Source organism: Lygodium microphyllum, chromosome 17 (assembly GCF_053477565.2).
Source record: "Lygodium microphyllum isolate KBCC chromosome 17, Lygodium_microphyllum_v1.1.10, whole genome shotgun sequence".
NCBI lineage: Eukaryota > Viridiplantae > Streptophyta > Polypodiopsida > Schizaeales > Lygodiaceae > Lygodium > Lygodium microphyllum.
This window is the reverse complement of record NC_141151.1, coordinates 92592493-92605549: the sequence shown is the minus strand read 5'-3', so window position 1 is coordinate 92605549 and position 13057 is coordinate 92592493. Positions and strand designations below refer to the sequence as shown.

The 13057-nt window shown below is 37.6% G+C and overlaps 1 protein-coding gene across 1 annotated transcript; it reads right to left on the bottom strand.

The window, feature by feature from the left end:
• Positions 1–3395: 3395 nt before the first annotated feature.
• On the bottom strand, positions 3396–11945 carry LOC148022142 (uncharacterized). The gene is made up of 8 exons (XM_087696699.1): positions 11283–11945; positions 9953–10150; positions 9743–9850; positions 5315–5425; positions 4997–5137; positions 4744–4866; positions 4446–4619; positions 3396–3744 (listed from the first exon to the last, which is right to left on the bottom strand). Exons 1-8 carry the CDS (start codon positions 11691–11693, stop codon positions 3469–3471), a joined length of 1542 nt encoding a protein of 513 aa, XP_087552825.1. The 5' UTR covers positions 11694–11945; the 3' UTR covers positions 3396–3468.
• Positions 11946–13057: the final 1112 nt, after the last annotated feature.

Below are 13057 nucleotides of genomic sequence, written 5' to 3'. Positions count from 1 at the left end.
GCGAATTCCCCTCTAACAAGAATGCATTATACAAAAAATATGCAAAGAAAAAAAGGTGCAAGAGACATAAGGATCTAGATTCCTGGTAAGTAATTCCACATGTATTCTTTAGAATATGTCACACTTTCATGTCTTCTTCTAAAGAGAATATGGTTGATTGTAGAAATGTGATACCTCCAGTGCATTTGTTCTCGTAACTCATTCTTTTGTAATAAGGAGTTAAGGTGAAGCCACAATTTCTAAAATGTTTTGATGATATTGATTGGCCAACCTTTAGCCCTACAGTGATACTATTTGTGGATGATAGCATAAAGAAGATGCAATGTAACCCACCTAACTCCTTTACATATCCATTTACATTTCAAGAAAATCCCATGGATACCATCCTCTTTAAACACATGCTTCCTTATTTGATTTGAAAAAATCCCTTCAATACTATCTTCTTGGAATACATGTTTCCATGCTTGATTGAGCTAGCAGTTTCTCACGGGGGAGTCTAGGAGTTTATTAGAGAACATCCATTTCACCCTCTAGCAATGGACAACTGGATTGATATTTAATGTTTGCAATAAATATGTTCGTTTGCTTTGCACATAGTAGTTCACTAACTTGCAAATGCATTTGTGGATTTAGTATTTTTGGTAGTTTTTGTAGTAAGTTCATGCAGTACAATGTGAAATATATAAGGATATTAAAATATTTGATTGTTGAAGTTTGGAGTTTAAAATGAAGAATTCTTGAAAGGAATAACAGCTATAAGTAATAAAGCAATATGGAGCTATATTTTACGGAGATTGTGAAGCAATTGCTTGCAAGAGTCTATTGTAAATGAATGCATAACTTCAATCCATATGTAGGCCTAATCAAAAGAGAAAGAGAGAACAATATGCAAGTATAAGTGGATGTGTTTGTAGTTTGCTCATGTGTGCATAATTAAAATACTAACACATCAATATGTAATTATAAAATACATGCAAAAAAGGGAGAGAGGAGGGATGTGAATGTATATGTAGTGTGATATCTCATATGTATGCATAATTGAACCATTAACATTGTGACAATACTATCAAAGATAAGAAGATATGCTTAATCTAGTGATGTAAATAAGTTAAGAAGAGAGAAGTACTAATGCATTGAGAGAGAGAGAGAGAGAGAGAGAGAGAGAGAGAGAGAGAGAGAGAGAGAGAGAGAGAGAGAGAGAGAGAGAGAGAGAGAGAGAGAGAGAGAGAGATGATAAACGACAGAGATGGGGGTGAAAAAGACAGAGAGAGAGAGGGTGTTATTGTGGGGGAGGAGGAGAGGGAGATGCATGATGTGGGTCCCCAAGATATGAGAGAGAGAGAGAGAGGAGAGAGAGAGAGAGAGAGAGAGAGAGAGAGAGAGAGAGAGAGAATCGATTGTGGTTCTGATGAGGAGGAGGAGAGTAAGATGTGGTGATGTAGTGGCGGTGCTAGTGGTAGTAATGTTATCAAGGGGAGTGCGATATCATTGGTTTGTCCCCAACATATGAGGAGAGAGAGAGGAGAATTGGTTGTGGTTCTAATGAGGAGGGGGAGAGTAAGATGTCGTGGTGATGGTGGTGGTAGGGGTGGTGGTGGTGATGGTGGTGGTGGCAATGGAAGAGCAACATTGGTATTTGATATATGCCCAAAAGAAAAATAGGACCAAGTGGACTATGTGGAATAAAACTCGAGGTTGCCAAAAAAACCTCGCCCAAAAGATCCCTCCAAAAGCTCGCTTCTTGCATGCACTCGAATCTTAGTATGCGCTTTTCAATCCACATTCTTTCTTTCACCTATGTGTCATTTTTTGTTTCTTTCATTAGTGCTTTCCTTTTTATGAGGTGTCAAGATTCTAGGACAATTTCATACTCATAAAGCCACTAAAATGCAACCAAGAAGGCTTTCTACTTATGTGACTTCCTCCTAAAGAGAACTCTTAGTGTCTTGTATAAATGTATTGAATTCTATGGAATACATATATGCACTTTAGTTATTAAAAGTTAAGATAGATCACATGCCTTCTAGTTTCTAAAGAACAAATTAATTAGAAATCGTGTATGAATGTGTTGAATTCTATGGAATACATACATGCACTTTAGTTATTAAAAGTTAAGATAGATCACATGCCTTCTAGTTTCTAAAGACCAAATTAATTAGAAATAGTTTCTTTGTAGCATATTCCTACATTTCAAAATTCATACAAGCTTTTTTGTGTTGAGATTGAGTATAAAATACAAGATGTGTCCAAAAGGCATCGATGTTTTTAGTTGTGTGATTATAAACGTGGGAAAATGTAAAAGATAAATGAACTATTGTATTACAATGATATGCATTCTAGAAAGTGAGAAGTAAATTTTGAATTTTTTTCCCTTTCTCATTGTTTTATTTTGATAATAAAAGGTTACGATAATTTTATATTTCCTTTTAGCTATATCTCAATTAAGTGACAATTACGGGCCTCAATAAAAGGTTACAAGGAAACAATGTTACCAAACACAAGGTAAAAAATGGGAGTGATGTGGATGAAGAAAATGTCGTGACAAGATGCATTTAAGAACAATAAGTTTAAAATAAAGAACACACACACACACACACACACACACACACGCACGCACGCACGCACGCGCACGCGCACGCGCACACGCGCACACGCACACGCACACACACACACACACACACACACACAATGTCAATAGCTTATTTGACTTTTACACACCTCCTAATTGACTCTCTTTGTAACAAACTAATCTCTTTGCTTCCACATTGATGACATGGGGTCAAATCTCAACGACCAATTGTTTTCTTTTAACCTTGTTTGAATTTAGTGACGTTCATAAAAAGCTAATTTCTATTGTTATTCTTTTGCTTAGTCTTGGAAAAGTTGTTCTTTGTTGGCATTAAGGTCCTACATGAATTTGGGGCAAAACCATGCATGTCAACTTCAATCGTTGACAATCATAGAGCAAAATAGCAAGGAAGATGTAGCATCTTGAATACACCTTTGTCTTACTTTTGAGCATGTTTAGGGTGGCCATGTGTTTGTCAATTGGCAAGTACCAAATTAAACCCATTATCCTAGTATTTATCATAAACCTAAAAGCAATACTTATATGTTCCTTTTAGTTTGTTAAGCATCACCCATCATTGTAAGGATAACATACATATCATGGCCCATCATTGTGCATATAATGCACATGACATGGCTGATCATTGTGTGTATAACATATATATACCATGGCCATCATAAACTCAATAACATGAAACACTTAAAGTAGTGTCGAATATCCTAGAGAGGTCACCTTCACATGTCAAATCCTAAAAGATAAGGAAAAAACTTGGCAATTGACTAATCACACTCAAATTTACATTATATTACATTCCATAGGACTGTACACTCAACAAAACTTGTCTTAGTAATACATATGTGAACATAGAAGGTTGAATTGAAGAGGTTGCCATGGAAAAGTCAAAATATGTGAAGTGTGCCAACACATAAAAGTAACTCTCGAGACTCAATCCTTGTTCTAAAATGTATCCTCTCAGAAATGAGCTGAATGTCTTTGATGTTCAAGAAGCAATCAGAGAGATGCCTTGAACTTGAGTTCCTTCTCTTGGTAAAGGGATCCTTCTCAAATCTTACATCCATTAGTTTCTTTGACCCCATGCTACCATGAACAAAACATTGCTCAAATTGTTGAGAACATTTTAATTTCCCAAAAAATGATAATGCTTTCGAGGCACACTGCCAGCAAGACATGGAACATGTTAGTTGTATTGTGATACAAACAAAATAGCATGATATCAAGTAGTGTCAATTTCTTTCCATTCAGTTAGTGCTGTTCATATCTCAAAGTATTGCACCTCTAATATAAGAAGTGTTAATGATTTATGTAAGGTTGCATTTTTGAGTAACTCATCATGTTCTTTTCAAATTTATGAAGCTTTTTTCAATGAATACCTTATTATTTGACTTTTATTAAGAAATGCATTTGGAAGGACAAAATGAGAGGTAATGTGATGAATTTATGTACTAACTCCAATATGTGTAAAGAAAATAAGAGAGGTCTTGTTTCATATCATAAGGTAGATTCCTTAAATAAGAAGGTTATATTTGTATATTGTAGCCATTGATTCTTTAATGATGCCTTATAACACAATTGTTGGTCTTGTTTTCTAGGTCTCATGCATTGGGTACAAGAGCACAATTATTTGGGCTTGCTTGGTGATAAAAAATATTTGCAACTTAGGAATAGTCTATGTGCATATGGGCACACAGGTAGAGCACACGTGTAATGTGTAACTATATTATTATGGTAATAGTAAGTGTTGTGCGTTTTCTAGCCTTCTAGGTTGATCATTTAGATGGAGGTGTGTGAATGTATGCATTTATGTAACTTTAAATGCAATATCACTAGGAGGTCTAGGATTGAAATATTTTCTCACCTTTTGGCTAGGTTGAATATGCTCTCCACTCGACCAACCTTGTAAGCTAGTTTCTTCCCATTGTAACCAAGGTAGCAATAGTCCATCCTTGTTTGTTGTCACTTGATTACTTTTGTGTAGCATGCTTGATTGTGAATCTAAAAGTTGGGTAGGTACCATATTGTCTTCATAACACTAAAAGTATGATCAATACCAACAAATAGCATCAATTAGCTCAAGTTCAGAGTTACAATTAAGACATATAACAACTTAATATGAATTTTAAAGTTCATTTATGTCTAGTATTCACAAATACAACCTTCTTTACTTGTATATTTTCATAGTCAAGAAGCAATAGCTCATTAATGAAGTTTGTAAGCTTGAGGCAACGTTGTTCTTCGGCATCTAATTGAGAGCGCAACTTTTGGACCTCTTTTTCAACCTAGAAGTTAGAGATCCAAAAGTTAAATTTATTGCCCTTTAAAAAATTGATACAATTATTTTTAATGTGAGACATACACAAAGGGGATATGCACAACAACAACTTGCAAAATAGTCTTTATGATATTTACCTGCTCGACCTTGATTGCATATGTCTTGCAGACTTGTTTGAAAGCCTTCATGAGCTCATCAACTAATTGACTATTATGGGAAGTCTTCTCTAGTGGATGCTTATTCATTGGGCATTCAAATAATAAACTTTTTTCTTGGGGCTATCAAAATTGTATAAAACACGTAAAATGGTTATTGTCAATAAGTAATGCTTCAATGCTATTGAATAGTTAAAATTAATAGTAAGGAGAAACATTCATTGTTGGATATAGACTAGTACATTACCATGTTCTAAGTCTTATTCTAAATGATGATAGATGTTAATAAGACAAACATACATTTTCAATGGATTTTTGAATGTTAGTCACCACGTGCCACACTTCCGCTTTTATGGTATCGTATATCTCATCCACATACTCTCTTATTAAGGAGTCGTCTCCACACTTAGGCTGCATGAGTAGCAAATAATCTCATCAATATGAGATCAATACCTCTCTCTCTCTCTCTCTCTCTCTCTCTCTCTCTCTCTCTCTCTCTCTCTCTCTCTCTCTCTCTCTCTCTCTCTCTCTCTCTCTCCGTGTGTGTGTGCCCCTCCCTCCCCCCCTTCTCCCCCCCTCTCTCTTTCTCCTTCCCTCCCTCCCTCCCTCCATTCCTTCCTCCCTTGTCTTGCTGCACACACACACACACACACACACACACGCACGCACACACACACACACGCACGCACGCACGCACGCACGCACGCACGCACCCACCCACACACACACACACACACACACACACACACACACACACACACCCCCACCCCCACCCCCCCCCCCCCCCCCCCCCCCCCCCAAGACACTTAATGTAGGTACATAAGTAGGACACTACAACAAATAGTTACACACAAGTGGTACCCTCTAACATAGTAATCTACATATTCAAATGCTCAAAATCGAGTAACCACATATGCTCAACATAGTAAGTTACAATAATTAATGATGATATTACTTTTCCACAAGTCTCATGTGTACATCTTTGGAAACCATATCAATGGTTAGATACTAGAAGTTTTCCACATTTATGTACTTTATTCCAAAAGATAATTTAGAGTTTTTATGACATGAAAGATTAATACCCATGGCTATATTCTTGCATAATCATAGTTGTGACATATGTTCACCATAACAACATATTCATCTTCTCCATGATAGCACATTCATCTTACACACCCATGCAAAAGCAATTTAGGGTTTTGAATGTTCAAGCATTATTATAGCATTTAGGGTATGTTTGTAATGCCATTATGTAATAAACATAATGGTATACAACCTCAATGATGCACTAAAGATGTTCCATGTTTGAGGTCCTTGTTTCTTTGTGATATTGGAAATAAATCATAAATCAACTTCAAAATGTAAGTGAGTACAAGATAATGTTAACATTAGTCACATGAGTATTTTAGTTGGCCATTTGATGTATAGTTTATGTTTGAATCTTGAGGTAATAGTCAATATGGTGGTTTTGTTAAGATATAACACATGACATATTAGGGCTTCATAAAAAGAGATTGATAATCTCTTCTATCTTGTCAATTTCTTTTGTGCTAATACTTTTTGCATTTAATGATGAACAATGTACAGACCTTACAGTACTCCATTAATAAGGCACAAAAAACCATACTTTTAGAAGTTAGGTGCAAGTTATGCATATTGTATGCACAATATGAGTCCTCGTAGACTCATCTAATTATAGTATTTGTATCATACTAGCTCTAGGTTAATGATCTCATCCATCAAAAGAGAACTTGGATACTTGGAAGAGACTTTGAGATGACTAATGTTCTAGCTTATTCAATAGTTGTAAGTGACAAATGAAGGAAGTTTCCTCTGGATATTTGTCATCACATAAACACTTATTTATTTGTTTACTCCCACAAAAGTATCCTTTAAACATGCCTCTTCTAGAATAGGATTGCAATTGGAGAAAGTTATAGTATACGTAAACAATGAATAATTGAGGCTTGTCCAACTCTAAGAAAAGTCAAATATATTGTGAAAGGTTGATATGGAGGAGACTTAGAGGTTGCATTTGAGATGTCACATATGTTAATAGATTAGGAATTGAATATGATTAAGGTACGTCAATTATACCATACCCTAAAGACTAATAGGTTTCTTTGAGACATTGCAAAAAGTTTGTGCCATCACATGTTTAGGATAAGAAAATGGGTCTCAATGAGGGAATAAGAGAATTTAGAGCTCATATAGCTAAAGTAAATGCTAAAAATTTAAGGCTAAATGATTGGAGCTCTACGACTAGAAATCCAAAAAAGGTGTAGTTAAAGGATTTTCATCTACTTTTTGCCATGAACAAAGGTCAATCTCCTTCTTGTATCACCAACATGAAGAAAAAAAGGCAACCCTTACATGACACACTACGACCATGCATTGAAGGGTTACTAAAACACCCCCTCAACATTCTAGAACTAAAGAATGCCATTAGCTATATTGAAGACAAATATAGGCTTATATATGCAAGTATTGAGGATATTGTTGTAGTGCTCCATCCTCCTCTGACCTCTATTGTTGGGTCAAAGTACCTCAAAGTAGCCAACTACAATGAGAAGGTTAACGAGTTCTTGTAGGGATTTGAAGCAGCCATGTTTGAGGTTATTGTTAGTCCCTTGAATAGACCTGCATTCTCTCACAAGGAAGTTCATTATGTTCTAAAGATGATGAAGGATGGGAAGTCTCTAGGTATTGATGGATCTAACAAAGTTTTACATTACTATCTAGAAGGTTTATGGTGTGGATTGCACTAAGTTCTTAAATCACTCCTTTAAGAAATGAGAAATCCCATTAGTTGTGAATCAAGGTTTAATAAAAGCAATTCCTAAATCTATTTCCATGATTAAGATTTTACAATGGTGGCCCCTAATGATGTTGTATTTGCCATACAAATTGATTGGTAAGGCCTTAGTTTGGAGATTAAGGTGGCGCTTCCTTGAATCCGTCATCCATGATAGTATGGATTTCTATTGGAAAGGAGAATCAAAGATGGAATAATCAACCTTGTGATATTCATTGATTGGCTAGTCAACATGGACTTTAACAAAGCTTATGGCCATACTGATTGGGAATTCATGATCTTGTCATTGTTGGAGGCCTTTGGTTTTAGTCAGCTCTTTATAGGCATGGTCAATAATTTGTTTGTTAATGCTTCACAAAAAAAAAAGTTGTGCTTGTCAAGCCCTCCTCTCTTAGGAGATCTATGAGGCAAGGTCACTCATTAGTCCTATTGCTATTTGTTGTTGTAGGGACCTCCTATTGAAGAAGCTTGACTAGTCTTGATGCTCAAAAGTGGCATGGGGGGGGGGGGGGGGGGGCGCTTAATCCTCTTGATAGAGGGAATTCTATCTTCCAAATTTTTGGGATGAAAATTCTAACATTGTCAAAGTAGATTAGAAAAATCTAGATACTCTCAATGCATCTTCTAATTGTTCTAGGAGCTTTTTGGATTGTTGGTTAGCATGGATATGAGATGGATACAAAGATACTTTATCTAGGTTATGATGATTCCATGTCATGGATTTATAGCTACAGACTCAAAGATTCTTTATCTAGGTTATGATGGTCCCATGTCATGGATTTATAACTACAATTTCAAAGTACTTTGAAAGGGTGAGAAGTTTTAGTACCTAAGGTGCTCCTTCGGATTGTGTATCAGACTAGCTCTAAGATTTGAATGGCTAAAGCAAGGTACTTGAGGTGTAGAAATGGAGTGTTGAGGCTCCCGCCTTGATTGGTGGAAAAATTGTTGCTTTAAACTCTAAGCTTGTTTCTACTATGGCTTTTGTGGTGGCATGAGTACTTTAAGCATTGCTAGTTGGAACGAGCTAGGAAAGTCCTTTTGGACTTTCTTATGGTCATGTAAATAGTGGTATCAATGTCATGCCATCTCCTGGGATGTAGTTACTATAGAGAGGAATAAAGGAGGCTTGGGATTTTAGCTCTTTGAGGGCAAGGTTGACAGTCTTATCTTCAAGCTTCTTAAAAGGATTTATTCAAGACAACCATGGGTTGTGTTGCTCAAATGCTTGATGGCAAATTGTAGGTTCTCAGGAAGTCAAGGGGCAAGACTTGAACGAGGGAATGTGCTGCTCAACAAAGAGGTAAAAATTTTGGAACTTGAAGTAGCTAAAAAACAATGTCTATGTTGAAGTATAGGGTTGAATGTGGGTTAAAGATTCCATGTGGTGTAAGAGGGTTGATGGAAGTGGTTGTTTCTGGTTGCTTTAAGTAGTCCGGTGTTTTGATAGAGCCCTTGAAGATAATATTGTGCCTATATTTGAGAAGCCTAAGCTCTTTAAGTTGCTCTATATTTTAAAGTGCTTGAACTAAGTTTTTTATGTATGGCATACATAGAGAGAAAGTAAGTTTGGGTGGAAAAAGAAGTCTTAGCACATTATAGGTTTCCCAAATGTCTAGATGGAAACCATTTGCATGCATGCACACATACACATGTATACTTCTCACTACATATTTATATGCATGCATGCATGGGATGGATGTATCAAATACAATAATAATGTTTGGTATTTTACTTCTTATGATGATGCAAAAGTCAAAATCATTGTGTAGTAAAAAATCTAATGATTGGTAAAATTGTAGATTTCACATGGAATACTATTATCTCTAGAGCTTCCTAATATGATATTGTAGAGTGGTTGCAAATTAGTTGTAGTTTAAGTTTTTAAAAAAATGCATTAACAAACTACCAACCTTGTTTTGGGCATGAACCGCCCGAATGATTTTCTCTTCGACTTGTGCCTCTGGATCATCATGATTGGTAGAGCATGCTCTCATATCATGCCGTTTGATAGATGATCTCTACATATTTGAAACAATATGCCATAACTTAGATTGCAAATAGAATATAATTACTTCTTATATGATCCATAAAAAATAAGTCTTGAGAGGGAAAACAACTACCTTTGGAGAACCTAGGTAAGAAGGTGTACTTTCTTGATCATGAGTTTGCTTTTTTGAACTAGGGAAGTGTAAGGGAGGAGTTTGATAGCCATCATTCATGCATTGGCTAGATGATGTCCTCGGAGAGTCAATGCTTTTCTGATCCATATCTTCTTCTTCTCTTGTGCATGGCTTGCCCTTCCCCATCATAATATCAATCTAAGAAAACTCAAATTGAGGTAAGTGACATCAACAATGCAAATTTCAATCCTATTAGTTGAGCTTAGTTTGAAGGGTTGTATAGATAACGATATTACATAGAAAGTATCAAGTTTAATATTACATGTGCTCGATGAAGCCTTTAAACTAGATATCACATAAAGGTTTTGACTAATGTCAATTGTCCAACAAAAATGAGTCAAACTTAAGCATCGATTGTGGTGCATTGGAAAGTTTACATTTTCCTATTTTATTTGCACATTGAGTGGTTGCAATTGCACCCTTATATGTTGAATTGTTATTGAAGGGGCCACTTCAAGATGCTTTCTTAGAATGTTCTTTGCAAGGAAAAGAAGTTTAACCATTGTCTTTTTAGTGATATTAAATTTGCTATTAGTTTTTTTGATTTTATGATTGTTAAGTGAGATATGTCAAGCAATCGGTGGTGCCATTAATTGGCATGCACTTGGCATAATAGTATAGGACCTAAGCAATCCATGCTAATCTTTCAAACACATGGATTGGCTATTGAGGTAAGAATTTCAATGGGTCCCTCAAATATAATGAAATAAACATCACAAAGAGGATCTAGGACCTATTGTTTTGTAATGTGGTAGATTGTAATGTAATAATCTAGACTTTACATCACCATAGGAAAGCCATGCTTCAAGTGGAGAAGCTTGCATCTAAGTCCTCTTTGTTGTTGTTCATTCCAAAGTACAAGCATAATTGAAAGTTTTCCCTTGTGTATCCCTTTGCTTGTTGAAATGCGTTTCTTTGCAATCAAGAAGTTGTATTCTTGTAGGTAGATGAGGGATAAACATTGCTAGTTGTATTACCTATTCTTAGAAAATGCTATGAAGGTCAAGAGGAAATGAAAATTTTGTATTCCAAACAAGTATGGTTTTGCATGAAGGATCAAACCCCTTGGTAAATGGATCATAACTTTGTATTCCAAACAAGTATGGTTTTGCAGGAAGGATCAAACCCCTTGGTAAATGGATCATAACTTTGTAGACCACGTTTGTAACGGGTCATGAAAAATACAAAAGAGTGGCCAAATGATGCTATAATGGTGGGCCGATGAAACAAACACATGTGACAAATGGAGCCTAGTTAGGTCACGAATCACCTCTGAGAATTGGCGGTCCAAGAAGCGAACAGAGCGGCCGGCCATGGCGGCTGCTACGGCCGGCTTGTGGATTGATACTCGGGGCGAGGATGGTTGTTGTTGCTGCTGCTGACGATAAGTAGCGTCTGTGAAGCTGCTGGACCGCCTGTGCAGGTGTGGCCTTGATCTCTGGATGGAGGTATTACCGGTCGGCTTGGAAGAAGTTACAGACGGCGCCATGTTATTGCTTCCAGTATTAGATGACGATGACGAAGAAGGTGACGGTGACAATACTACGAGTGCCGCAGCTTCGGAGTGATTAGGTCTGGGCAAGTTCGGGTTGGAAGGTGGGTTGGGGTGGCTGTGATTGGCCGGCGCAGCGACGGCGCTGCAGGGCCGCCTGGTGGTGGACTTGAACGCCGAGACCGCCATCGCAGAGGCGGGGGGAATGACGTGGCCACGTGAGCGGCGCCCAGCGTACTTACGGGATTGTTGTGTGTAGAATAACGCGCCTGCAGCAGCAGCAGCAGCGGCAGCTGCCTGTGGGAAGGGGGGGACTGGCGGCGGCGGCCGTGGTGTAAGGTGGGAGGAGGAGGAGGGTGGCGGAGAAGGGAAATTTGATATAAGACGAGAGGAGGCTCCCTTTCATCTGACAGGAGAGAGAGAGAGAGAGAGAGAGAGAGAGAGAGAGAGAGAGGTCGGGGGGGGGTTGCAGGGAGGGAGAGAATCTAATTTTTTGTCTTGTAAAAGCGAGAGAGAGAGAGAGAGAGAGAGAGAGAGAGAGAGAGAGAGATGGCATGACGGAGGAACCTAGAGCTACAGGTTCGTGAAGACGAGTAGCGACGACGTGGGAACAACACTCTTGTGGACCCTCCTCTCTCTCTCTCTCACACCCGACTTCTTCCTTAGAAGAATTTTTATCTACCATGTAGTACTGATCAGAATTATAAACCTTTCACATATCCTTTCATTTTCAAAGGTGCAGTCCGAGAATGTTTCATTCCGTTTTCCTCCACATGTAGTAGATTCCCTCCTTGTCGGTTTATTCATAGACGAGTCGTACACCAAATCCAACTCCTTTTAACATGTGCTTGCATGCGCACGTACACATACACACACATATTCATAAAAATAACGAGGTCAATTTCTTTATCTATCTTTTTCTTTATGTGTGGAGCCAAATGGCAGTGTAACTAGGAAGACGTTTCCAATTTGATATGGTCTAGTCATGTTATGCTCTTTAACATCTGTGGGTGGTGTTGAAGTAGATTTTCTCATTGGGTTGGATTAAAAGTATAATACTAGCGTTCCTGGCGCGCTTCGCGCGCAAGAAACGCTATCCCAGCTATCGCACAGTAGGTAATGCTATCACAAAAATATCACATGCTTTACTCTCCTCTACTCACAACCCCTCTATCTCTCATCCCATTTACACCTCCCCCCTCTATATCCACACTCACCCACTCACTCAATCACTCTCTCTCTCTCTCTCTCTCTCTCTCTCTCTCTCTCTCTCTCTCTCTCTCTCGCTCACACACACATACACACACACACACACACATGTACAAAAGGCCAAATATGCATTTGCATCAAGGAGTACATAGACTCATATATACATGCAATGACCATGCACCAAACTTATAAACTTGTCTCTATACTTGCTCTGCACAAAAATTAGAAACAACTTGTATCCTTGGATGTTACAATGAGAAATAACATTCCTACAGTGAAACGAACCACACCACAAATTTAAGTTTGTCCAAGCATTGCATGCAAACTCAGTATTAATAACCCAC

Excerpts from the sequence above, each read along its gene's own strand:
- LOC148022142 (XM_087696699.1), bottom strand. The coding sequence starts at position 11,693 with ATGGCGGTCTCGGCGTTCAAGTCCACCACCAGGCGGCCCTGCAGCGCC. Across the intron at positions 5,138-5,314 it reads TTCAAAAATCCATTGAAAAT|CCCCAAGAAAAAAGTTTATT; the intron begins GTATGTTTGTCT and ends CAATTTTGATAG. Across the intron at positions 4,867-4,996 it reads ATGCAATCAAGGTCGAGCAG|GTTGAAAAAGAGGTCCAAAA; the intron begins GTAAATATCATA and ends TCTAACTTCTAG.